A 27,467-nucleotide genomic window follows, 5' to 3' on the forward strand; every position below is an offset into this window, starting at 1 on the left:
CTCCCTTTCGGAGTCGTCAGTCCAAAGACCGCTTCCACATACAAACACCACCCATCCACCCGGCAGCATCCCTTTAGCCTTCTTTCATAGTAGCAAAAGTTTCCAAGTTCTCAGAGTTGCTGTTAATTTCCTGGTTTGCATGAAAGCTCATGTTTTCTATCTTTTTCTCTTTCTTTCTTTCGGTCTCGTTCTCAAAGGGTAAAAGCAAGAAGCAACTAGAAGACGGGGAGAACCAAAAAGCAGAAATATTTGCCTGGTTCAGCAGGAAAGTGTTCAGGCTTTCTGAAATGTTAACTACAACTCTAGTACAATAATTTAGATCTAATAGTAATAGTTGAATCAACATTATAAGGAAAAATGCTACTAGTTACACCTCTGTAAACACTAGTCGCTATTCATATTGCATTGTAGTCATTACAGATGCAATAACTTTTAAAAAAAACGGCTGTTTTGCCTTTGAAATATAGGGTTTTGTTTAAATATTTGGTCTAGGAATTAATTCGTGCGGTTGGTACGCACACATTGAAGCTGTAGTACAAACACAAAATACATAAATACCTTAAGAAAAATATTGTCCATCGCTAGCCACCACTTTCGCCCATCTGTCAGGCAATGTACGGATTCCGTGGCGAAAGAAGTCCTCATCCTTGGAAGCGATCCAGTCAGAGACCCATGTTTCGATATCTTCTAAAGAAGTAAACCGCTGTCCAATCAAATCGTTGTTCATGCAATCGAACAAGTAGTAGTCCGAAGGAGCAACGTCTGGTGAATACGGCGGGTGGGGTAAAACTTCCCATCCGACATTTTCTAAATAGGTTTTGACCGGTTTTGCGACATGTGGGCGAGCGTTATCATGTTGAACAATAAGTTTATCATGTCTGTTCTCCCATTCTGGTCGTGTTCTGGCCAGAGCTTGCTTCAAACGCATTAATTGTCGTCGATAACGTTCTCCATTCATAGTTTCACCCGGTTGCAGCAGCTCATAGTACACCACACCTTTCATATCCCACCATATGCACAGCATAACCTTTGCACAGTGAATATCTCGTTTTGGTTGTGATGGACCTGGTTCACCTGGTTTCACCCAGGCCTTTTTTCGTTTAGGGTTCTCGTAATGGATCCACTTCTCATCACCCGTAATAATTCGATGCAGAAACCCCTTCACAGTAGCAATTCGCAAATGGTTTTTCGTCTTTCAACGTCTCTGTCTTTCAATTCATGTGGAACCCAATGTGACATCTTTTGAATCATTCCCATGGCTTTCAAGCGTTTGGAGACTGTTGTTTGATCAACGCCTAATGCTGCTGCAAGTTGTTCCTGCGTTTGACACGAATCCTGCTCGAGCAATGCTGTCAATTCTTCGTCTTGAAATTTTTTTGGCTGTCCAGCTCGCTCTTGGTCTACCAAGCCGAAATCACCACTTCTAAACCGTGCAAACCACTTCTGACACGTTCGCTCAGCTAGAGCATGGTCACCATACACTTCCACCAAAATACGATGACTTTCAGTCGCACTTTTCTGCATGTTAAAGTAATGCAGCAAAAACACTTTATCAGGCACAAATTGCGCCATGTTCACTTAACTACAAACTGGTGTTGTTGACGCTTTAATCCACTGCCCTATACTACGAACGATACGCGATGACAGGGGTTTGCAACACATGTGTGGATACACGGAACTGTGGGACGCTCCGTTCGTTGCGCCATCTCTTGTCCACCCGCACGAATTAATTCCTAGATCAAATATTTCGACTTAATGAATAAATAATAGTACCTAAGTATGAAGTAAAAACACGAAAAACAAAGAAAATCTATCACTTGCTGGAAAAAAAAAACAAGTCAATGGTTATAGTTGGTTTTATAGTTTCAACAAATTGTTTGTAGGGCTATTCAGGCCCGTATCCACGGGAGGTCTAGGGGAGTCGGCCCCCCTAAATTTTTGCTGCCCTCCCTAAAATTTTCACGATAAGTTTGCATATGAACCATAGTATGGTTATAAACTATAATATGGTTGTATCGGGACCCCTAACTTCTACTGCCCCCCCCTCCCCTACATTTTGGGGCTGGCTCCCGGCCTGCGGCTATTCGAGTAACATTCAACGGCAAAAATGTTTAGTAACTATTCGGGAGCTGTGCGAGATCGTGTAAGCACACATTTGCTCAATGGCTCTATTTGCCTTCCGTAGGACGTAGCACGGATGAGGATTCACAGAGGCTTGTACACGCGCCTATGTCTCCGCTACACTGTGTAAGATCCCATAACAGCCAATATAACAGTTCGGAGGTCTGGATAACTGTGTAACGGGCTTAATATTGTACTACACACCGAGCGAGCATAGGCTATTCGTACATTCTTGTTTTATAAGCGGAAGGTTTCGGATCCGGATCGTGTGGCGGCTATCCGTACTGAGGATTACTCTCAGTTTCACGAGGTGAATTGCGGAATGGTACCTTTACGTATATGCCTTGAGCAAATTCTTTCCATTTTCTTTCGCATTAGCTAATGCTGTTGATTAAAATTTCCATGACCTTGTAGGATATATACATTGAGAATTTCATTGAATAAAAGTAGAATGGAATAGTGTTTCCAGCTTACATTGGATGCTATATTTTGTTCAAAGCACTTCTTGGTGTAATGTAGAGGATGGGTTGGGTTTGTAGTTTGAAAACGTTAGTCCCATGTGGCTTTTTCACATAAGTCTACTTAAATTCTTCTCTTAGGAGCCACGGTGGCTCAGTGATAGAGCGTTCATCTCTGGTATTATAGGTCCCTGGTTTGATCCTAGGCGAAGTGCGTTTGTTGTGGACAATATTGTGTCCATGGGTTTTTTTCTGGGTTCTCCTGTTTCCTTTCACACCCTCATTACACTAGTTCTTTCATTATCATTATTGTTTCGTTAAGCATCCGGGACTCCCTCGTGGCTAAGCGTACGCGCCTTTGGCGTAGGAGACCCGGATTTGATTCTCGGCGGAAGCTCATACGATTTGGACTCCACGTTAAGCTGTAGGTCTACATCTCATATAGCCTCGCTCTTGAAAGGGACGCCAAACTGAAAATTAAATCAATCATCCGTCTTCTTAACTCAAAGGTCATAGACTAGACAGCAACACTATGACATTCTATTGTAGAAAAGTAACAACTAACAAATTACATAAACCTCTTCTGTGTAGAATTTGTGCTTCATACAATGAAATGATTAGATTTCATGTAGTAGATGTATTTAGTACGTCCGAAAACAAGTTCAAAAGAATTGTGAGGCAATAACTTCTGCATAATTAAAAGACTTATTCCGTATTTGTGTATGTACAGCTTAATAATATAGAAAATATGTATAATAGTGTGTGTTAGATAATTATGTACACGACACTATAACTGGGCATTAAACCTATTGTGTTGTCCTTATGAAAAACGGCGCAAATCTGTCTTCAACATGGAGGGGTATACCGTTTCCATATTTATTTATTTATTTTTAGCGATGTTCAAAATATTTATAAAGTTGAAAAACAATGGTGTGGAGGATCAGGGGAGCAGAGTTGTCTTCAACATTGGGAGGCTGGCAGATTTGAAGCTTATTTTGAAGGGATTTCAATTTCATCTCACTTTCATTTGTGTCAATCGGACACAAATCATCATATTTCTGCCCCAAAAAACACCATTTTAAATCGAATTAATGGGGGGAACAGTCCCCCTCAGTTCCAAGATTGGAGGGGACATGTACCCCTCATCCCCCCGGGATTTGCGACAGTCCTTATGAAATAAATAAATTTTCATTTAATTTTAAATTCTTCTCTAGTAATATCTTCAAGACTTCGCGTGGTATTCTGGAACTAGCAACGAATTTGCTTTTTTGAATTGTTCTGTTAACCACCAGAAGCATAAAAGAGCACAAATGTCATCATGATCTTGTTATTCTTTCATCTAGTACAGTTACAAAGTGGTTTTCTGGAATTCACTTGAAACTACAAAGCCATCTAGAATTTTCCGTCGTTTCCATGGTTATTCAGTCGCAATTTGTAAATGAAATAGCTGTTTCCTCTTTCGCCCCGAACTAGTAAGTAAAAGTTTCATTCATGAAATACCATTGAGAAATCTGTTTTCATTTTGTATAAGAAATGCTACTCGTTTTCTGTTGTCCACTCTCAAGTGACAATTCTATAAATACACATTTTGACCTTTACAACAAGGACATTTCAAGTTTACGTCATTTCAGTACCTAGAAACTCTAAAAGCGAATGACAATAAGTAGGCGATAGCTGAGTGGAGTACAATAGTTCAAGGTAATTACTGTAATATTGTATAATGATGTAATTATGAGCAAAGTAACTAAGCCACAGAAAGAATAGTACTGTAGATCATATACTTCTAGATATCTTTTATTAAGTAGCTAATTACTTTTGTTTATCAATAGGTGTTCCTATTTATATGGGTCAAGGATGATAGCATTTTAAAGAAAAGAAATGCAGGAAAATTGGCTTCTTATAAGATATATTTTTATTTCAAGTGATGTGAGATAAGTTATTTCAAATTTCCTCAAAATAATTTAGTAATTTTCCATATTTTTCAATAATAATAATTATTATTATTATTATTATTATTACACAATGAGACATAAGTAGTAGAGGTAGTGGTCGACCATGGTCAACTCCAATAGAGGGCGACCTCTACATTGTGAAACGCAAGAAAAAGTCGACGTCAAACAGTGGATGCAATTGCAAACACATTTGCAAGTCGCCCACTCATACGTCCAACAGTGGTACGTCGACAGCATGGAGTCTTACATTGTGTTCCGTTGACACTCGCACATCGGCGGCCCCATCGCCCAGTTCTTCGGAACTGCAATCAGCCACTGGTCCTCCAGGTTGGGGGTTGTGCCGGGCCGATCACCCGGCATTTAAAACCTGCGATCGAGCGTCGTTAAAATATAAGCCTCGGATATGGACTGCTCTTTCTAGAAGACAACCTTGCTATGGACTGGTTTTGCTTTTGGATTTTCTTGGATGACGCTGGACCCGGGGCCGTGGGACGGAGGAGTGCAGCGCATGCGCACCCAGCAGAACCAGAAGGAGTGATGCCCTGAAAGGGAATGCTGGGAGTCTGCGGTGCGGGAATCTCCAATGAACCATTGGTCCTTCCCCTTACACGGTGGGACGTGGGTCCTCTCCAAAGTACCCATCAGTCGGCGGTGCAAGTGGCTCTGCCTCCTTGTCATTTTGACTTGGTGTCACAGCTTAGCTTGCTGACAAGGGTCATGCAGGTAGGACCTGCCAGCCTCGTTGGCCGCTTCGAACCACGACGGGGACGCTGAGAGGATTTTGGGCTTTCTTCAGTTATGGCTTCGCATCAACCACCCACCCAGGATAGAGAGGAAAAGCTTGGTCTTGCACCAAGATATTTAATTATCAAAGACAGATCAACTGACACAGTTGGAGCCTTAAGTAAATTATCACCCTTTATAGTTCATCGTCAGCTTCATCATATAGCCACAGGAACGTTTCCTCCTGGACATATTCGTAAATTACGAAATGGGACGCTACTTGTTCAAACGACATCAGAAAAAGAATCTCAACTACTTTTAGCTAGTACCCAGCTAGGACCTGTTCCTATTCTGGTTGAGCCTCATCGGCAGTTAAATACTAGCAAAGGAGTCATCACATGGTTCGATTTGAGAGAGTTACCAGAGGCGAAAATATGTGCCGAACTTACGGATAGCCATGTGACAGACGTCCATCGAATTACTACGAAGAGAAATGGTACAGTACAGCCCACGGATTCCTATAACATTACTTTCGCTCTACCTGACCTTCCAACGCATTTGAACGTTACTTACCACCGTTTGAAGGTCCGCCCGTACATACCACTACCCTTATGGTGCTTTAACTGCCAACATTTTGGCCACTCAGCCCCTTCTTGTCATGCCTCTGCCATCTGTGGCAATTGTAGTTCCGCAGCTCATGGTCCGGCCCCATGTGCGGCCCCATGGAAGTGCGCTAATTGTAAAGGTGGCCACCCAGCTTGGTCACGTGACTGTCCTAATTTTATGGCTGAGAAGAAGATCCGTGAACTGATGGTAATCGAGAAGATCTCCGCAGCTGAGGCTAAACGAAGGCTACAGCCCAAAGTTACCTTCGGCACGAGCTTCTCTTCCCTTCTAAAGACCAGCAGATCACACGGTACTCAGTCAATTCTGCTACCCAGACTGACGTTGAGGTTCCCAGTGCGCCAGTCTCTTCCAAGGCGTCCCGTACCACTGCTTCTTCTGTGAACCCAGGACTATCCCGCACGAAGCACCGATCATCATCCGCTTCGCAGCCTAAGCTTCCATTGAATGATCATTCGCCTCCACGAATCGTTAAGCCAATTCCTACTTCTCAGCCTCCTGCCGCTCCGGCAGCTGGCTCTATCTCGTCTGCCTCTAATCACTCCATAACCCAGTTTTTGAAGCAGTCAAACAGCCAGCCTCCTACCAAACCCCTCACTAAGAAGGAACGGAAAAAACAGCTCCAGGCTCAAGCTTCCAAGGCTGCCTCTCCCTCCTCCACAGCTTCTTCTACCAAGGCATCGAAGAAATCTTCACGCACCCAGTCTTCTAGCCCACCTGGGGCGAAGAAACAGAAGCATACGTCACGTAGTCCACCTAGTGATGACGAGTCTCTTATGGATGATATGGTGGAGGACGAGCTCGATAATTTTACCCTTGTGGAAGGCCGTGAAAAAGGCAAACGCAGTACCTCGCTTCTTGTTCTCGATGCTCGTTGAACATGTCTCTTCTTCAATGGAATTTAAATGGCTATTCCACTCACTACGAGGAATGTAAGCAGTTATTGACATTGTTTCATCCTACCATATTCTGTCTTTAGGAAACGCATTTTACCTCTACTAGCAACTCAGTTCTCTCTGGTTACACTTTATATCGTCATGATCAGCTTACTGCAGGTCGTGCAGCAGGTGGTGTAGCAATCGGGGTCTCTGATGCTTACCATTCTGCTCTCATCCATGTGAATAGTGCTTTCCAGCTTATAGCTGTTCGTGTCTTCTTAAGACAACCTGTTACTTTTTGTTGTATCTACCTTACGCGTCATGACGTCTTTACTGCTGTCGATCTTGAACAGATTGCCCGACAGCTTCTATCCCCATTTCTGTTTGTGGGTGATTTTAACTCCTACCATGCACTGTGGGGCTCTCCTCGTACTGAGCCGCGAGGTCAAGAGATTGCCACTTTCCTTGACAACACAAACTCATTGCTCCTCAATGATGGCAGTCCCACACATTTTACTACTGCTACTGGTACCTACTCTCATTTGGACCTCTCCATTTGCAGTCCTCAACTTGGTGCCCATCTTACTTGCCGCGTGCATGATGATCTCTGTGGCAGTGACCACTTTCCTATTCTTGTGCATGGTCTTCCGCTCATCCATTCTGCTCCGTTCACTGCCTACAATCTACGTCGAGCAGACTGGGATCATTTTTCCGCCACTTTTCATTTCACTTTAGAACCTCGTTTTACTGTTGATGGTCATTGTGAGGTTTTTCAGCAGAGTATCCTGGCAGCTGCACACGACTCTATTCCTATCTATGCTGGTTCTCGGTGTAAACGCACCGTTCCCTGGTGGTCTGAGCAGATTCGTGACGCTATTCTGGCCCGACGTCGAGCGCTACGTACTTTTCATCGTGCTCCTACAGCTGATAATTTGGCTCAATTTCGTCTTCTTCGTGCTCGAGCCCGCTATCTGATTAAGCAAGCTAAGCGTCATAGCTGGCGCACTTATGTTTCTTCTCTTACTGCTGGCAGCTTGATGACAGCGGTCTGGTCGCAAATTCGTCGTCTACAGGGACATGTTTCCTCCGTTGCGGTTCCATCCCTTATTATCGATGGTGTAATGGTCACTGATCAGGACAGAATTGCTGCTGCATTAGGTCGTCATTTTGCGGATGTATCCAGTTCTACTCACTACTCAGCTGGATTCCTCACTTATAAACAACGCACCGAACGTACGCCACTTCAGTTCCGCTCTGCAACCGCTGAAGCTTATAATCTGCTTTTACTACTGCTGAACTTGCTGCTGTTTTGGATTCTACGAAGGACACGGCACCTGGTCCTGATGGCATCTGTTATGCTATGCTCAGGCAAATGCTCGACAATGGCAAGCAACATCTTCTTGACCTGTACAATCGCATCTGGCTTGAAGACTCCTTCCGCGATGCCTGGCGTGAAGCATACATTATTCCTATTTTGAAGCCTGCTAAACCTGCCACGTCCAGTGGAAGCTGCCTTGACTAGCTGTTTGTGTAAACTTTTGGAGAAGATGATCAATACCCGCTGAGTCTAGTTTCTTGAACACCATGGCCTCATTTCCAATCTTCAGTGTGGCTTTCGGCGCTTCCGTTCCACTACTGATCATTTGGCGTATCTTGAAAGTGCTATTCAGGATGCATTTCGTCATCAAGAACATCTAATAGCCATCTTCTTTGACCTTGAAAAGGCCTTTGACACCGCTTGGCGATATGGCATTTTGCGGCAACTCCATCTCTGGGGCTTACGTGGCCACTTGGCTCTCTTCATCCAGAATTTTCTCCAACAACGTTCTTTTAGAGTCAAGCTTGAAGCTACTCTTTCTGCTCCGTTTCCACAAGAGAATGGCGTTCCACAGGGTAGTGTGTTGAGTGTCACATTGTTTGCTGTTGCAGTGAACAGTGTGATGTCGCAGCTCTTCCCTTCTGTTTATGGGCTGCTTTATGTGGATGACTTTACTATCTACTGTCGCTCACGTGATCTCCGTACAGTTACTCGCCAGTTGCAGTTAGCGCTCAACCGCCTTCACCGATGGTCTACCACTACTGGTTTCAGCTTTTCTCTCACCAAAACACACTGCGTACATTTTTGTCGCCTTCGTCACTGTGCCTATGATCCTGAGCTGTTCCTTGGCTGTTCTCGATTGTCCTATGTGGATCATGTTCGTTTTCTGGGCTTGGAGTTTGACCGACGACTCACCTGGGCTGTTCACGTTCGAGACCTGAAGTACCGCTGTCTCCGCTCCATGAACTTACTAGGTTTGGTGTCCCATCTTTCGTCGGGTGCTGACCGTGTGGTCATGTTGCGTCTATATCGTAGCCTCATCCGCTCCCAATTGGATTATGGCTGTGTTCCATATGGTTCTGCTCGACCTTCCATCCTACGTCATCTGGATTCTGTTCATCATCTTGGCCTTCGTTTGGCTCTTGGAGCTTTCCTAACTAGCCCTATTTCTAGTCTCTATGTCGAGGCTCATGAACCATCTCTTTCCCACCGTCGGGACTGCCTGCTCCTGCGCTATTACATTCATATCCGTGCCGTACCTGACCATCCTTCGGCCTTTGCCCTTGAGGCTGGTGCTCGCTATGACAGATATCAAGCACGACCTACTGCTACCCGGCCTTTTGGCATTCGTGCTATAGACCTTGGGGCTTCTCTTGGACTCGATGTCCCTGCCATCTATCCATTGGGCCTCCGGCCCATATTTTCCATGGACAGTTCTTCCACCAGTTGTCAGCTTTCATCTAACGCAATTTAAGAAGTCTGTTACCAGCAATCAACAATTTTGTCAGGAGTTCTTCTCTTTTCTGGATGCGTATCGTACCTACGCTGTCTTCTACACGGATGGTTCGAAGCATGAAGATTGTGTTGGCTGTGCCTTCGTCACGGATGATCATAGCGCTGGCTTGAAGCTCCATCCTACTTCCACTGTGTTCACTGCTGAATTGGTTGCTATTCTGAAGACTCTGCATTATATTCGTCGACGCCATGTCCGACATGTTCTCCTGTGCTCTGACTCCAGCAGCGCTTTATATAGTCTCACGGATGTGTCAACTGTGCACCCTATAGTTCAGCAAATTCTACTCTCTTGCCATTCCTTACGACTTGCAGGTTGCGATGTCCAATTTTGTTGGGTGCCTGGCCATGCTGGTATTCCAGGGAACGAGCGTGCTGACCGTGTTGCCAAAGAAGCTGCCCTTACAGGACCTGAGTATCCGTCACCGCTCCCCAGCTCTGATATTCGCCCTGTAATCAACCGTCTTCTCCTTCAGCGCTGGCAGACAAACTGGGATGAGCAACTTTAGAATAAATTGCATGCTGTCAAGCCGCGACTTGGTGTTTGGGCCACGAGTTCTCGTTCTTCCAGACTGGAAGAATGACGATTGGCACGATTACGTATCGGGCACAGCCATCTGACCCATTTGTACCTGTTATGTCGTCAGAACCCGCCTTCCTGCAGCCAGTGTGGTGCATTCCTGACCATCCGCCACCTTCTTGTGGAATGTGTTCCTCTTGCTTCTGAGCGAGTCCGCCTTGGCTTACCAGCTGATCTGTCTACCTTGCTTGGAGACGATGTCCAGATGATCCAGCAAGTTTTCACCTACTTGCAGCCTTTGCACGTCTTGCGTGATCTGTGAGTGCATTTCTCACATTTCTTTTAATTAATTTATTTCTGATTTTATCTACCGTTTGTGTTTTTTCATGGTGGTTTTATGCTTGTCATAGCATTTCCTTGCTTTTATCTTCTTTACTGCACTGTCATATTCATTACTAATTATGGGCTGCCCCATGTGTGTGCACCTATTGCCGAGCTGCCCCGGCAGAGAAGATTAACATGCTGTTGTGTACTAACCCGTCCTTGTGTTTGTGTATCGAGTTTGCACATTTCTTGAATGCTATGACATTTTGATTCATAACTGACCGAACACCTTTTACGTACTCCAGACTTTGCTTTTACTTTATTATATCTGTGATACTTTACTTTTTTGTTCTTGGGCACTTCATTTTTCCTGTCAGAGAAGGGTGCAAAAGACCTCTATGTCGACGCGCCCATATAAACCCTTTCAATCAATCAATCGCACATCGGCGGCACCGGTTGCAGTGGTGCCAACATCAAGACCGGAGCGAGTAAGATTGGGGTCGGGTTCTCCTCTTCCACGAAAGTAAATTCATTGTAAGTAGTGACTCTGAACGTACGCTCATCTGGCGAGAGGTGGGAAGATGCAATGAACCCAGAGACATTGCCGGCCATTAGCCGGTCAACGTTACTGACGCTATACTTCCTCTCTGCATGAGTCTTTTCGAAGGTGCAGTCGTCTCCAACTGCTTCCTAATAGATGATAATGCGCGACCGCATCAAAGAGCGTAAATGGCGGAGCTCTTGAAAACGAAAGGATATTCAATGAATGGACTGGGCTGCTCGCTTCTGACTTGTATCCCATCTATCACGTTTGGGATGCTGTGGGGAGACGTCTTACAAGCACGTCCAGATACACCAAGAACAATCCAGCAGTTGTCCAACAGCGCTGGTGGATGAATGGAACTCTAGGGTAGTCCTTAGGTATATGGGAAAAAATAAATTTGCGAATTTCTTCCGCCGCACCCCCTATTTCTTTTCCTTTGGTAATAGAAACATCATACACAAAATTTCACAAAAATCCATCAACGTTAACACGTGCCGCAAAGCAGTTGTTTACTGTAAAAATAAATCCATTTGAATTTCAATGCACTTGATTTACTGTTTGTCAATAAACGTATAATAATTATCACAAATGTAAATAGGACAATATAAAGCTTTCCTCTGTAATTCAGAATTGACTGAGTTTCAAATACAGTCGGTTGGTTATCAGGCAACAAGCTACAAGCATCATGATCATCGTCCATGTATATAGTACTTATGGTAATGCACAGTGTTTTGAACCACTGTGTAAAAGATATTTGGATCTGTTTCTCATGTCACTTGCTTCGTTAGTAAATATATATTTGAATTGTAGATCGACTTAATGATAACTTCCTGAAAATCCTGAAAATAAGTTTCTATAGTCTTTCACCACTTACAAAAGGAATGGTTTCTGTTCTTTATTTTTAGTTAGAACTGCATTGTGATTTTCCATTTATTTTACGCTCTTTCCGCAGCGTGATTTGTAACATGCAGCTTATCAACTACTTTTTTCCCGAAAAGAAATTCATCGTTTGTCGACCAACAAACCGGATCAAGATCTAAAAAATCTGTAAAAATCCGAAACCTTTCGAAGAACTCACACTCCTCTGAGAGGTACCGAAGATGTTAGGAAGACTTCAATAAAGCCACTCTCGAGACATCAGAGTTTATGAGTTAATACGTTTGAAGGTTCTTTAAAAATTGTAAATCTTGATGTGGTGAACGAGATGCACTGGGACAAGAAAACCAAGTAAACTAAGGTTTTTAGAACGGGAAAAGTGCACACTTGACGCAGTCCTTCTTCTTCCCGCTCATTTAATTTAAACTGATTACTAAAGAAATATTTTAAAACATCATAAGGTTTTTCCCATCCACCTTGCCTGATGTACAGCTCCAGGGAAACATCCAGGAGGCTTACTTCTTAGAAAAATTACTCTAATCTTTTCTTCAAAAGTTCTCTGTAATCTTCTCTGCATTCTCAAATTTTGAACAGTAGAAACTAGCTTATCTTTCTTCATATAGCAAAGAACTGAATTAACACTTCGATTAGAAATTCATGTAACAAAATTGTTGTGTTGAAATCTCGGCCACTCTTTCTGGAAACTTTTAAAAATTGGCACCTCTGGACCGGAAGAAACTGAAACACATTCTTCAAATACACATTTTAATATCAATTCAAAAATGTGATGCCTATACAGAAAATATAAAAGACCTTTTTCCAATTTTTGTTCAAGAAGAATACAAGCTCCATTGATACGTCCAATATTAGAAGTTATGTCGCAATGTCTCTGCTGTTGCGATTAATATGTGCATGGAGCTCTATCAATCAATTTATAGTGATCAAAAGCCGCAACGAGTCGTGGAGTAATAAAATGTACTTTCCCTCCTTTTCTCGAAGATCCTGTCACTATCTCATTAGAATCTACTCCTTCCATTGGAATTGTATTTTCTGTGCTGTGGTGAATATCCTTGATCGGTATTCTTGCTTTAGACCAGAACATTTCTGTTTCACGAATTGCTAACCGAGCATTCTCTCTTACAGGTAATTTCACATTCGTATGTTATAAAAGAATGCACCAAGTACTTGTCTGTTGGACAGTAACTTACAACCCAATATCTGTTCACTCATATTACCAACGAGGTAAATACGACTACGATAACTGATTTCACAAGACACCGAACATATAATGATCACTTTGCTCATTTAATCACATGTAATGATACAAGACCCAGAATGAAACTTCAATTCTCTAAAAATAACGATCATATCAAAAGATCATAAATGCAACACAGAGAAACTCTAATACATGTTACAAGAAGTCGAAAATTATTTTATTTACAATGACAGTTGTAATTAAGAACAAAGGGGACAACGATTTAGTTGTAAACGGTCGTAAAAAGTAATTGTTTGACATTTATTTATTATTTCCAATCTAATTTTGTTAATAAATCTGCTCTAAATTACTTAGGAAATGGGATTAAATAGAATAATCTAAGTCTGCGCATTTATTGCCATCTATTGACCAACATAGGAAACTACTGTTTTCTAAATCTTATTCTTATAAAGATTAAAATGTCTTTGCGGCACCATTTGTCGTTGTCATAACGAACTGAAATTTACAGGTAACACTTTTCTCATTAATAAGGGGTGCGGTCTCAGATGTACACAACTTGAGAAATAAGGACCACCCTAATGGAACTCCATACCACAACAGCTCATTACCAATTTTGTGAGAAGCATGGGAGCACGTTGCAGAGCATGTTTCGCTGTCCGTGGTGATCACACACCCTCCTTAGGACTTTTGACTCCTTCTATAATGTCAAGGGAGGAAGGCGTCATAAGTTGCAGGGTTTTAGTGTAAAATATTGCCTTTGTATAAAGGTGCCATTATTGTTTTTCTACTCATGGGTTTCTTTATGTTGTTTCTGGTATCATACCATATCATACCAACTTTCACCAATCTATGCCATTTTGGGAGTGATACAAGATGCGAATATTACATTCATTGTTAAGTTTGTTTTGCACACAATTGTATAGTGTATATTTATAACCATAATTAATGCAATTTTATCACGAACTTCAATTCAGTTTCTGGGGATTTGTGCTAGTTTTCTTACAATGCATATGAAGTCAGCCACTTCAAGATCTCAAAATTTGTTGTTATTTCTTTGTTGAAGTTTAGCGTCTCTTTTCAGCACCGAGGCTATATGAAACATAGTTTTACAGTTTAAGGTGGAATCCGAACGGCAGTAATGCGTTCATGTTTCAAGGCTTTCTCACGGCAAATCGAACCCGGGACCCCGTACATCAAAGATGCACGCGTTAACTACTAAACCAGCGAAGGGGGTTAATATTCCCTTATTTGTCTCTGGTAATTACTATCTTCTGTGCTTCCTCGTCCCTTCCATGTGTAGTGCCGATATAAAATTCTTTAAAGTTTTCTTTCTCTTAAGCAATTTACCATATTAGTATTTCCTTTAAGGACGGTAAAGAGCAAAGAATTATGAAATATTAATGGTGGGAAGAGGGAAAGAGAGAATGAGACACAGAAGGGGAGCAGTGGGCGAGAATTGAGGACGATCATGTTTTTGATACGAGAAGGTAAGGAAGAGAGAAATGTGAACAGCGTCGAGAACCAGATAAAATTAAATTAACTGGAGAAGAGAGTGGGTGTCAGATAAGAAAGAGAAAACATACAGGGAAACTTTACTAAAGAATACTTACGACATACGATTAAATAAATAAATTCAACAGTGTTATTAGCGTTTAATGGGAAAGAAATATCAAAAGATGAGACACGTAGGCCGATTGAACTTAACAATATAACATTGAAAATCTAAAACCTTATGTGTAATTCTCGAGAAAATCCGCAAAAACGCATTTGCATGTAAACCTAAAATTTGCTACTGTGCTTGAATCATGCCACCTAATTATCATGAAACTGATACTGAAGGATACACTAATCAAACTATCATGATACTAGCAAGATACTATGGTTAGTGAGATATAGCGTCAAATTTATGATTAACCCATAAACTGCAATTTCTGTTCTAGTCTTTCTAGTTGACACGCAGAAGGTATGCCCGAAAAGTAATGTTACCAAGTCTACAAGTATTTTAGCAAGCATTTATTTACACAATAATAAGAACAATAATACATATACATTAAAACTCTTGAAAATATTGTCGTCATGCTTCGGCACATCTTCGACAGCGTGATTGCCAGGATGCGAAGGAATCCTGGAAGATCTGTACAGGTAGTGCGTTTAAAAGCCATTTCATAAGCTGCTTTCTCTTCGTCAATTGTTCTGTAACGATGTCCTTTCAAGCGAGATTTCGAACTAGGAAAGGAAAAGTCTGTGGGACCCAAGTTGGGACTGGAATATCCTTGTTTTATCACCCGTGATAACTTCGTCCAAAAAAGTGAAGGTTATTTTAACACACATGCTAAAACGTCTTGACAAATTTCTATTCAACGAGATTTTTGGTCGTTGGGACAAACTTTACGCAATTTTCTTGTGTGAAAATCTTTGGTCACAATCTTGTGGACGATAGTTTTTGGAATATTTAACATATCGGCCACTAAACGAACACTCATTCCACGGTCTATTTGGAAAAGTTTTTTCAAGACTCACATTTTCGTTGTTTGGAGAAGTTGACGGGAGTCCAGTGCGGGCTTCGTGGTCTTCCTCTTCACGCCCTTCCAAAAACGCCTCGTGCCTTCTGTAAACTTGCTTTTCTGATAAATACTCATCCTCGAAGGCCTGTTGAACCATTGAAGAAGTGTCCGCTGATTTTTTTGCCAAGTTTCACACAAACTTGATTGCGTATCATTGTTCCAAGTGAGCACTGCATCGCAACTTGTACAAGAGACGAAATAGAGATTTACGAAATTGCTTGTTCTTCATCTCTGAGAGCTCGGAGACAACTGAATAAGCAGTCACTCGGTAGTTGACTTGCATGGTGGCTCAGTGGCAAAGCGTTCCGATCTCTGGTGCGTACGATACCTGGTTCGTTTCTAGCTCGCGCCAAGTGAGATTTGTGTGGACAAACACCGTGCTCGTGAGTTTTCTCGAAGTTCTCCCATTTCTTCGCACTTCATTCATTCCACCATTTTATTCATTTACCATCACCGTCTCCTTTAGCATAAGTATGAGACGTAAAACTTAACCATTTCATTTCATTTTACTAGCATTCTACAATTTGATACATATAGTAGAAAATGGGACATGGGTAGTCACACCCTTACAGCCTGCGTTATACGTGAAGATCTTAACAGACTGACTTCATTTAACGAACTTGAACGATAATTGCTATTGCTCCCTGTTGAAGTAAAAAATCAAAAATTCTCTTTGGTTCAAATGTTATCATGTAGATTAACAAACGTGAGTATGTAAACTAACATTGCAGCCGTATAAGGCCCATCAACATGATCCTAATAAATAATTCAGGAACTAAAAGTCTGCACAGAAAAACGCTTTAGATACCTACTAAGCAAGCAGAATCTTACAGATCGAGAAGAATTGATAAACTGCAACTTCATCACACACATTATTACTTGTATATGTGAATCAATGGCGGCTGTTGAGGGAAGGTAAATCAATTTTTGTTTATTGCCACGAGTGGAGGTAAGAAGGAAGCTGTAGAAAATTGTATATAAGAATTAGCACACTAGCTAGATTTTCTTCTCTTAGGTTGTAGTAATATAAATTTATATTGACGTAACTTCCTTCAAGAACCATCACTAATATAAATTATTATTTAAGGTATTTTTTGAAACATCCAGGGGTAAAAGGGGATTTGAGAAGGTAGGAGGATGTATGACATCACGCCGTCCCTTGTGCCTTACCTTTGACCATTGTTTTTTTTCTTTTTAAAGAAGTGGAGGGACAACATAGGTATTTTTGGAAGTGGGGACGACGTCCCCCGCCCTGAGCGTTTTCCTTCACTTTTACCCCTGGAAACATCCAAGTAGTCAGGTCGTTGAGAAAAAGTTAGAGTTGTATGTATAAAACACGGAGATAAGGAAGTTTACGTACGTAATTTCTCATCTCATTTTTGAATACCTAATTATAGAATGTTTCGTAAATGATGACTTTCACAGACACATTTTCTCATTACAGCTTCGTCATCGGTTTAATTTTCTCTCGTCTCTTGCTCACCAATCAAATTTAGCGAGAGCAACTGCGTGATTAGATAACGTCGAAGTGAATTCATGTAAACTATAAATAGACTCTCTGAGATTGGGATAGGGGTTGGCAGGAGGTAAACAGTTTGTTACGCAGATACAGAAAAGTAGAGAAAATATCGTGAACATGTTGTTGCCTCCGTTTAACTTTTGCTATTTTCTTTTCTCATCAACGTTTGCACATATATTTTTGTCGGTTTGTGTAGTGGTGTTTTTTTTTAGTTGATGCCTACAATCGCGCTTTGTTGGTGTTTTTGACATCTTCTGGAATATTATCTCATTAATTCAGTTCCCACTAATAATAGTAGTAATGCAGATATAAACAAGTTCGAATTTTCATTAAAATTGTTCTTTTTAGTTAGTTGTTTTTTAAACCTTGTCTCCAACCAAAATACTTGTGCTTCATCAACATCGATTCTCGTAGTTGGTTTTTGGTAATTGTAGTGAATAGTGGAAAGAAAAATGATTCCAAATGGATCCAGAAACACTGTCTGTTGTTACTTATTGGGTTTCAATTTGATGTTCTTTATGCATTAAATGTCTCTGAAAGACTGATTTGTATATTTATGTCAAGTTCTGTTTACTCTAAACAGATACAACACACTTAGGATAAGAAGATGGTGCGGTGTACATCGAGTGAACGAATGCAGTATACTATTCATATGAAATAACCTGTATACTTGGAGGCGTTCGACATTACAATATCCGGCCATACATTCTCGGTGAGAGACAGTACTTGAATGATGTATACAGCTGTTCTGAGATTATTTTAAATGAAAAGTATGGACGACTCCAAAAGTGCATTCCCACATGCAATTCTCCCTTTCCTGCAATAGTAGGCAACTCAAAAAATAGGGTCGTTGGGGTGGTTGAGAGTTAGAAAGGCATTGGACCAAACCTCAATTTTGTTACAAATATATCATTGTGGCAAACTGCAAATAAGATAATAAAATAAATTGTTAAGAATGACGACTTTTTTTTTTTATCCTGACGGCAATGGATGATATAAAAAGTTACAAAATTATCTTACTTAAGCAGTTCAAACAAGATGAACGGTAAGAAATAGGTTTCAGAGGAAAGCAGCTTCTCTGCTTTCTCCAAAAAATATCTTGTAAAAAAAGAAAACGATTACATAATGTAAGAGCTTAATATAAAAAGCGTAACAGCACAAAAAACAAACATCCACACGAAACGGAAAGAGAGACAAACACAGAATAAGGGACACCAGTGGCGTAGCAGACTTGCGAGTTTCCCATGCAAGATAAAGAGATGGAAGCTTAGTTGTAAATAATAATAATAATAATAATAATAATAATAATAATAATATATAGAGGATGCTTAAAACATTCATTAGGTCACTTTCAAAATGAATACCATATTTGGTGGTCAAATAAATTACCCAACTTAAAGTAGAACTGTAGATTCCCGAGACATATCTAGGATAATATCAGAAGTTTAACACATGCTTTGTTTCTGTGTGGTTCAGTTGCGAATTCGGTAGTGTTCATTAGATGTATTGTTCCGAAATACATACTAATAAATCCAGTAGGTATCGTGGGTCATACCTTCCAATGCAAACTACTAATCCAAACTGAACCCAAAAAAGAAAGAAAATAAATGAGTGAGTGCTATTTTACTGCTAAATTTCCATTAGAAACATCCTATATTAAAAGTCCAAACAGTATCATAATGAAAAGTTACAAATGTTCAAAAGGAAAATTGGATGTTCCTTATAGATGTAGCAGACCTTGTATGTTTCACATTTCTAATGCGAATAAAACGCATTGAATTATAGCATAAACAAGTTTTGTGTCAGACTAATACAAATAAAATTTTGTTTTGAAATAACCAAAGAAGGGGCCATTTTCAAGTCATCTCCGAAGATTTATCTGTTCCGAATATCCAATGTCGATTTCATCTATTGCGAATATAACGTTGTAATTTGCACAGATACAGTGAACACGCTAGAGCTCAAACGGGACGGGTCACCGCGTTGGTCAGTTTGATGTTGGTTACCTTATGGACCACCACTGCATCGAGGATTCAAACCCGCTGTGACCCGGTGATTCGATTGAGACTCGGTAACCCAGAGGATAAAAAAAAGATATTTTACTTATTCCCTTCCGTTTAAACATTTCATTAAGAGGTGATCAGGACCAGAGATGTTACTCCCAGGGCACGTAAAACACGACGCCGAAGTTTCCAGTTAATTAGATTTTCCAGACCGGGTCGATCGAGTATTTTCTCAGTTTTAACTCTAGAACACGCACACGCACATAAAGTATATAAGTGACAGAAAGAGGGGGGAGAGAAAGATGAAAAAACATGATAGGAAAACGCCGAGACTCGCACACACACACTACCTGGCGGGGAATCGAACCGAGGTTTCCCATTTGGAAGTCTTGAACGATACCACCACTGCACCGATTACTTGCCGAATAGTTTGTTTAACAAATGGTGTAGAGTTTCTTTCTGAAAAAGATATCACGGGAAGTGTATACTGCAGATCAAACAAGTGTTTCAAATTTCCTGGCCCTTTTCTTTCACTTTCTTAAGGGTTGCTCGTCTAGTATGAGAAGTCGATTCTTCAAAGTGATAGTATGATGAATTATATTTTACCCCATTGATTTAGGCCTATATGATGAATTATATTTTATTCCATTGATTTATGCTTATATGATGAATCCCATTGATATAAGCCTACATGATGAATTATATTTTACCCATTGATGTATGCCTAAATGATTAATTATATTTTATTCCATTGATTTATGCTTATATGATGAATTATATTTTACCCCGTTGATTTATGCCTATATGATGAATTATATTTTATTCCATTGATTTATGCTTATATGATGAATTATATTTTACCCCGTTGATTTATGCCTATATGATGAATTATATTTTCCTCCTAATGATTTAGGCCTATATGACGAATTATATTTTATCCCATTGATTTATGCTTATATGATGAATTATATTTTACCCCATTGATTTATGCTTATATGATGAATTATATTTTATCCCATTGATTTATGCTTATATGATGAATTATATTTTACCCCTTTGATTTAGACCTGTATGATCAATTATGATTCTATTTTCTTTGAAATGAATTGGAACTTTAACGATGCGATTTTACTGATTTTTTTGTCAAGCGTAGTAAAATTTTCCTCGTTTTCTTTAAAAAAACTGATTTGATTTTTATTTTAGCGTCCCGTTTAGCGTTGAGGTCACATGAGACTTGAGACCTACAGCTTAACGTGGGATCCAAACAACATGAACTCCCGCTGGGAATCCAAAACTGGGATATACCACGCCAAAGACGCGTACACTAACCGCTTAGCCATGAGAGAGCATTTTTTAAAAATGAATTTGCGTTGTATACAATAAACCGGAGGATAAAAAAGAGATTTACTTTATAACCCAATTTTATTTAAATTTGGTTATAAAATATTAAAATTATGTTAAAGAAAATTTAACTTTCAAACATATAAAGAATATTTAAATAGATCTGAAGAGACAAACAGTAAAATCAAACCACCAAAATTCTAGTTCATTACGTAGAAACAAAAGTAAACTCTGCTGAAGACAGTAAAGAAGATCCCCGGAAGCATACATTTATGAATGAATGAACTTGCCTTTCTACTCATAACAAGGATTAAGAATAGTTGTTTATGCCTCAGTGTTTATGCAATCTGTGACTTTTAATTGTTTCGAGGGTTGCATATTAGCGTTACGCGAAATGCAAATTGTATGAATGGTTGAAATGTAGGTAGTACCCATCATCATTACCCATAAGGATATTAGTAAGTTTACTCTATCAACGAATTCATCCGAGATGATATCTTTAGCTGTCAGTTGCAAGAAAATATTTCAGAAATTCGCTTTAGTTGAAATATGTCTTGTGACGTAACGGACTAATATTACAATTTGCAAGACCTACTATGGTGATTCGTAACAGTTCCCTATATAAATCAATAGAAAAACTAGAAAAACGACCCGCGTAGCGTAATCGCTCTCTCGCCTTTGATGCGAGCGGTTCCAGGTTCGATTCCCGGTGGGAACACTCAGTCGTAAATGTGTAAGAGCTTTGCTAAACTTACGTGCATCCAAACCACATGAGTTTAGTTTAATGGTGATTGTTTAAATTTGTCAATTTTAAATTATAGCTATGATTAATAATATATTGCTCAAATAAAAATTTGTTTAACATAAATCTAAAATATTAATTTGCTTCCCCCAGAAATATACTTTTGTGTGATGAGGGAAGGATTTCGTGCTATAGTGAAATTTCGAAGCAAAATGAGCAGTAGTTTACTAACATGTAAGCCCCGCATTCTCGATTGGTTCAAATAGAGCAGTCAGAAGGAAAGTGTCTTAGGGGAAGCCAGTAGTCATCTTGGCAGGACTCATATGCTTCGAACTGAACTTGACATTATTTCCAGATGTGTTCCGACTGACTAAAAACTTAGAGATTCGTAAACTAACGGGAAACTATTATACCATTTTCCCCGCTTCACCACAAACGGAAAATATAAGAGTAAAATATACAATGGTAGTTTGCAAGGCAAAATATAGTTTCGGAGATAAAAGAAATTAGCATTGTTGAATATAATTCAAATTCTGAATTCACTGAAAATATCTAAATATTCTGATCTTATCAAGAGAGGTATGATAAAGAGAGGCACGGTTGTAGAGCGCTTATCTTTGGTGTGTGAGATCTCTAGTTCGATCCCCGACCAGGTAAGTTTTTGGTGGACAACATCATGTCCATGAGTTTTTTCGGGATACTCCTATTTCTTCCCAGTTCCATCCCACTAATTTTTCATCATTCACATACCTCAATTACCATCTCCCTTAGTCTAAAAGAGCATAATCGTGGGACGTTAAGCTGAAATATTTCATTTCATTTTGTGTTATGGAAAGTTTAATCTTTGATGTTCTATTGCAAATAACCAGAAGCTTCTCAGAGAAACGAGCAGTAATAATAATAATTAAAAAATAGAACCCATTTGCCATATAAGACAGCCTCATTTACGACTCCAGATTTAAGAAACAGGGAAGCAAAGAACTCCAGCTTTTATAAGACATATACAACAGAAACCATACAAAACGTAATTTCTCCGTAATTTCGAAGTTGGTCGTCGTCAATGTTGTTCGACGAAACTAGTAAATAATCTAATTTTGGTTTCTCGTAAGTAAACAGTTAAGAATCAAATGTTATATTTCTTTGTGTATCACTGTTTTATTATCATAAACTGGATATTAGTGACCATATATTTAAACATCCCTATTCTTTTTTTTCAGTTAATGGTGACTGGTTTAGTTGTGATGTGTTTCGCAAGAAGAAGAAATCGATGTGGTTATCTGGTAAGTACGAAGCTTTATTTTGTCTTAAAATAGACTCAACCATTATCTAATTGATTGATCTATTTCTATTTTATTCCTTTATCAGTGGCGAGGATATAAAGGACAAGACATTTTCAGTTTAAAGTGAGATTTGAATCATTGTGGCGTGTTTGATACTTTCCCACCGGGAATCGAATCCCGAACCTGTTGTACTAAAGGCACACGCTTCGTAACTGTTATACTATGGATGATTGTACACCATTATCTACTTTCTTCTTTTGATGCTACAAGCTATGTAGACCTTCAGCGTCCCTTTGAAGAACTGAATATAAGGAAGCTTTAGTGCGCTTATTTTAACCTATTGACTGTTCCCCTTTACTACTAAACAACTATGAACAACCCTACATGTAACTAAAGCTGGCTGATGACTTACTGACGAATGTACCCTTACGCAGAATAGTTATATCACTATGAGTGCAATTTTACTATAAAGCGACCACATAAAACTTAAACAATATAATGAAAGAGAAAAACAGGATAGAAATTACGTAATAATACTACACATCAAGTACATTGAATGGCATAATAAAAAAAATACTGCTTATAAGCATGCTGATTGCTTTTTATACATAGAACATAATACTGATTGCAGGACTTCATTAAATCGCAAAATTGAAAACTAATGAACTCTCTTTTTATTTCTTTTAACTCATTGATGGAAAAATGGAGGTGAATGCAATATTTTTATTCTAAATTTACATAGATAATGGAGGCTTTTTCTTGACAAAATAATTAGCATTCTTAGATTTTGTGCGAAAAAAAGATTTGGTTTAGATTTCGTTTGGATTGTGCGTATTTCGGTTCTTTTGTCACATGTAGCTTAGCACTGGAAAGACATCTTAAAAAGTATTTAAAGTAGAAACTGCTTAGTACCCCTAAGTATAACTCCTCGTGCTACCAGAAGGCAAAGAATGATAATTTTAACAGAATATTTGCTATCTTTATTCTTAAATTTGCGATTTACTATTTAAGTAACACCCATTTTTTCCTTCTTTAAGAAAAAAGGAAAACACATATTGTGTTAAAATTATCATAATCATTTTCACTAATATTGTGACGTCATTCTCAACGAAATAGAGTAATATCAAGTAATAATAAAAACGATGAAAATCCTTATGAACAACGCGTCGAAATAATGTATTTCTCATCAGAACTCTTATGATGATAAAAAATCGGCAATTTGAAGCGATATCAAAATAATGTATTACTTATCAGAACTTTTACGATGTGGAAAATCGGCAGTTTGGAGCGATATCGAAATAATTTGTTTCTCATCAGAACTCTTAGGATGGTGAGATATCAACAGTTTGGAGAGGTATCTATAATTTCTTTTAAATTACCAAACCGAACAAAATAATTACCAGGTTGTTACCTATTATTAGCAATTAGAGCGTTTACATAAACTGTTAAGAATATGGAAGACTCTAATCAATAGAAAAGTAATATTGCTAAATAAAAATGTTTATCCCTAAGCAGAAGGAAAAAATTGAAAATTAAGTAAATAATATTTGAGCAGAAAATTTGTATCATCGACCATATTTACCTGATACTGCACCATCAGATGTGTGCGTGTGTCTGAAATAAAACATTTCATAAAAAATAAAACTTTCAGTGATTCAAGTTTATTACGAATCTAACTTTTTCATTTGAGAGGGGTTGAAAAATCTACACAAGTGGTTACGAAAGGACGTCGGTAATCTTGTATTGTCTCTTCCCGAAGCCAGACTCTAGCCCACTTACGTTAGGTGGAACCACTAGAACATATATGTAGTAGGGGTAGGATGGTCAGTTCCTTTCCCATTGGTTCTGAAAGATATGTGGTAACCTGTAAATTAGATTTAGCTTAGTGAATAAGATTAAGAATTACGATGACGGATACCACACGTATACGAACTGTGCATCCTCATATTGTACCTTCATAAACATAATTGTTCACTTGCGTACGTACATTAATATTCCGCTGATGTATCTTTATACACATAATTATTCACTTGGGAATAAATATTGAATCCGGAAGTTGCAGTATCTTTCAGTCACTTCCTGTTTTAGTACAGTTATAAGCTCCCTTATGATTAAGCGGTTAACGTACTCGCCTTTGGCGTTGAAGACCCAGGTTCAATTCAAGGCGGGAGCTCATGTAGTTCGGATCACACGTTAAGCTGTAGGTACAAGTCTCATATAGCCTTGCTGCTGAAATAAACGCTTAACTCAAAATTAAATCAATATTTAGTACATTTATGAGGACAGATAAGGGGGTATATTGTTGAGATGCTGAATTTATATTTCAAAAAAATCATTTATCGCTATATTTTTATCGTTTTTGCTCTATTGTGGTTACCATTGAAACTCGAAACGGTAATGTCTATTACTTCCGGTTACAGCAGAGGGAATGGGCTCGGTGACTCACTGGAAGAGTGCTTAGCTCTGGTGCGTGGGGTCCCTGATTCGATCATGTAAGTTTGTGGTAGACTACAACATATACGTGGGTTTTCTTGGGTTAGTTCGTTTCCTCCCACAATTTCATTCCACCAATTCCTTCATCACCATTCACTTGTCTTAATAATCTGCCTCTCTTAGTCTAATAAGCATAGTCGTTTAGCATTAAATTGACAGTTTCCATGTCATTTCATTTTGCAATAGAGGGGTAAAAACGGAGATAGCACGAATTTTTTGGATTAGGGGATTTAGGATTTAGATTTGTGGGTTTTCGGCATCTAAGACTATTTAGCCCTTCACGTTTTGAGGGATGACGTCCCTCGGCGAGCACACAATCTGGGGAAAGGGAAGGAAGGAAGCGATCTGGGACCTATAAGTTAGGTACCACCCCAGCATTTGCCTGGTATGAATGAGGAAAACCCAGGAAAACCTCATTCAGGGTGACTGCCCTGAAAAAGCGTTTTACACGTTTTCGACCGAGTGCCCCCACCGGGAATCGAACCCGGGACTGCTCGCGCCGTTAGCAACTACGCTACGCGGGGACACATGAATTTTTCGGATGCTAATTCTAGATGAGAAAAGAGTTTATCGCTTTCTCTTACTGACGTGGCTCTGTTACCTGGTCACAGACGAATGAATGAACGGACGAACATAGACGTTCGTATAATATTACCCTTATTTTGTACACAGCTTACTTTGGAGGTCTAATAACACTGGACAACAAGGGTTTTGTCTCAGAGCTGAAATTAGCATTATTTTATTTAGTTTTGCATGCTGAATAAGGATCCGTTATCGAAATTTGTACGTCATCCATAGTTTTTTTTTCAAATTCAGTATATGAACGAAAAGAATGGCTGAATTGAACTTCGCTGACTGCAGGGGGGAAAGACGTCATGCATCTTCCCTTAGTCGATCGCTCCCCCCCCCCAAAAAAAACACACATAAACTCACAAGGAAAAGGGAAATCTTACCTCCTCTACACATAAAACTCAACTTTATTAAGAAATTCGTGAAAAGCAATGACAGAACTAGCAGAAGTTTTATATACCCGTATATCGGAGAAATTCATTTCCCAGGACTAGTGACCTAAAATCATCACAGAGAATATTTTCGTTTCGTAGACCCTCAGATCGAGAAACTGTTACGTGATGAGAAATTCAATGACAAACTTAATGAGATCGATAGGAAAGATAGAAGTATGGCTGGCATTTACAAGAATCTGTAGAGATTTTGGGAGGCTATCATAGGACCGACAATTTCTGTGATGTTGTGTCCGACCTATTATTATCTGGATATCAGGAACTGGGGTGAAACAAGAGATTTAAAAAATACACTTCGTACTCTCACACATAGACTTCTTCCCAGTAATATTGAACACCCTAAATGACGATCATTGTCATTGCAGAAGTGAAGAAACGTTACCAAGGGAAATGAACTCCTTATATGTTACGTAATTATACCTGACTTTGCACGGAGGGATATTCCTGATCCTAAATACAGTCGAAAATTATATAAACAAACATACAAAATTAGAAGTTAGTTTCAAACATATTTTATTATAATAGAACCTTCTTGGATGTATTAGTTATATAAATCGTAGTGGGGGGGGGGGGGCACGATGCCTCAGTGGTAGCGCTTATATCTGATATATGGGGTTCCAGGTTTAATCCAGGGGCGGATCCAGAATCGACTTCTGCAGGGGGCGGTGGGTTGTAACACTACTACTTAGAGCTACTTTTAAGAGCTCCAAACTCTGGTATGGGTTTTATTTATATATAAAATAAAAAAGTTTCCTCTTCTGGGGAGCCGATCGCTCCCCCCTCTGGATCCGCTCGGTCAAGTTTGTGGTGGACAACATCGTGTCCTTGATTTTTCTGGGGTACTCCCGTTTCCTCCCACTTTCTCATTCCACAAATTCTTCGATCATCATTCACTTGCCTAAATCATCATCATAATCTTAGCCTGAAAGGCTAAATCGTGGGACGTTAACTTTCATAAGTCATAGTAAGATTTCCCTCCTCTGTTTCATCAAAACTGGGTAACAGAAAGAAACCACAACTAGATTTGAAATCAACGCTGAAAATACTATTGAATTCATCTAACGGAGTTCTTGAGACACATAAAAAGTTTATTCTTTTGACCAGTGTAATTGACTCCCTACAGTCGCGATTTGCTACAGGTAACGGAGGTTAAAATATCTATGAGCTCCATACAATATAACATTCGTGTCTTCGTCGATTCTCGGCGTAAGCTCATATACGGTATCCACGTTAAGCTTTAGGTCCACGTATCATATGTCCTCGCTGTTGATCCAGTTTCAATTTGAAGTTCAGAGGAGGGGGAAGATAAAAATTCAAGTCCTACTAGCCCTCTTGTATCCGTTGCAATGAGAAAAATTCATTATCCGGACAGCGGTATATTGTACAACTATACCCTTATGTTTACTACAAAAATCAGTACGGAGCATACGTCATCCA

General features: G+C 39.5%; 1 protein-coding gene across 4 annotated transcripts in view; it reads left to right on the forward strand.

Annotated features, from left to right (window-relative positions):
- LOC145668153 (uncharacterized) overlaps positions 1-27,467 on the forward strand; it is a 1,131,027-nt gene that overhangs the window by 813,231 nt on the left and 290,329 nt on the right. For all 4 annotated transcript variants that reach the window (XM_081735741.1, XM_081735742.1, XM_081735743.1 and 1 more), the window contains one exon: positions 22,453-22,515. In XM_081735741.1, the coding sequence (XP_081591867.1) occupies positions 22,453-22,515 (63 nt within the window). The remainder of the gene's footprint in view (positions 1-22,452; positions 22,516-27,467) is intronic.

The sequence above is a fragment of the Thermobia domestica genome, chromosome 13 (genome assembly GCF_964235325.1).
Source record: "Thermobia domestica chromosome 13, izTheDome1.hap1.1, whole genome shotgun sequence".
Lineage (NCBI taxonomy): Eukaryota > Metazoa > Arthropoda > Insecta > Zygentoma > Lepismatidae > Thermobia > Thermobia domestica.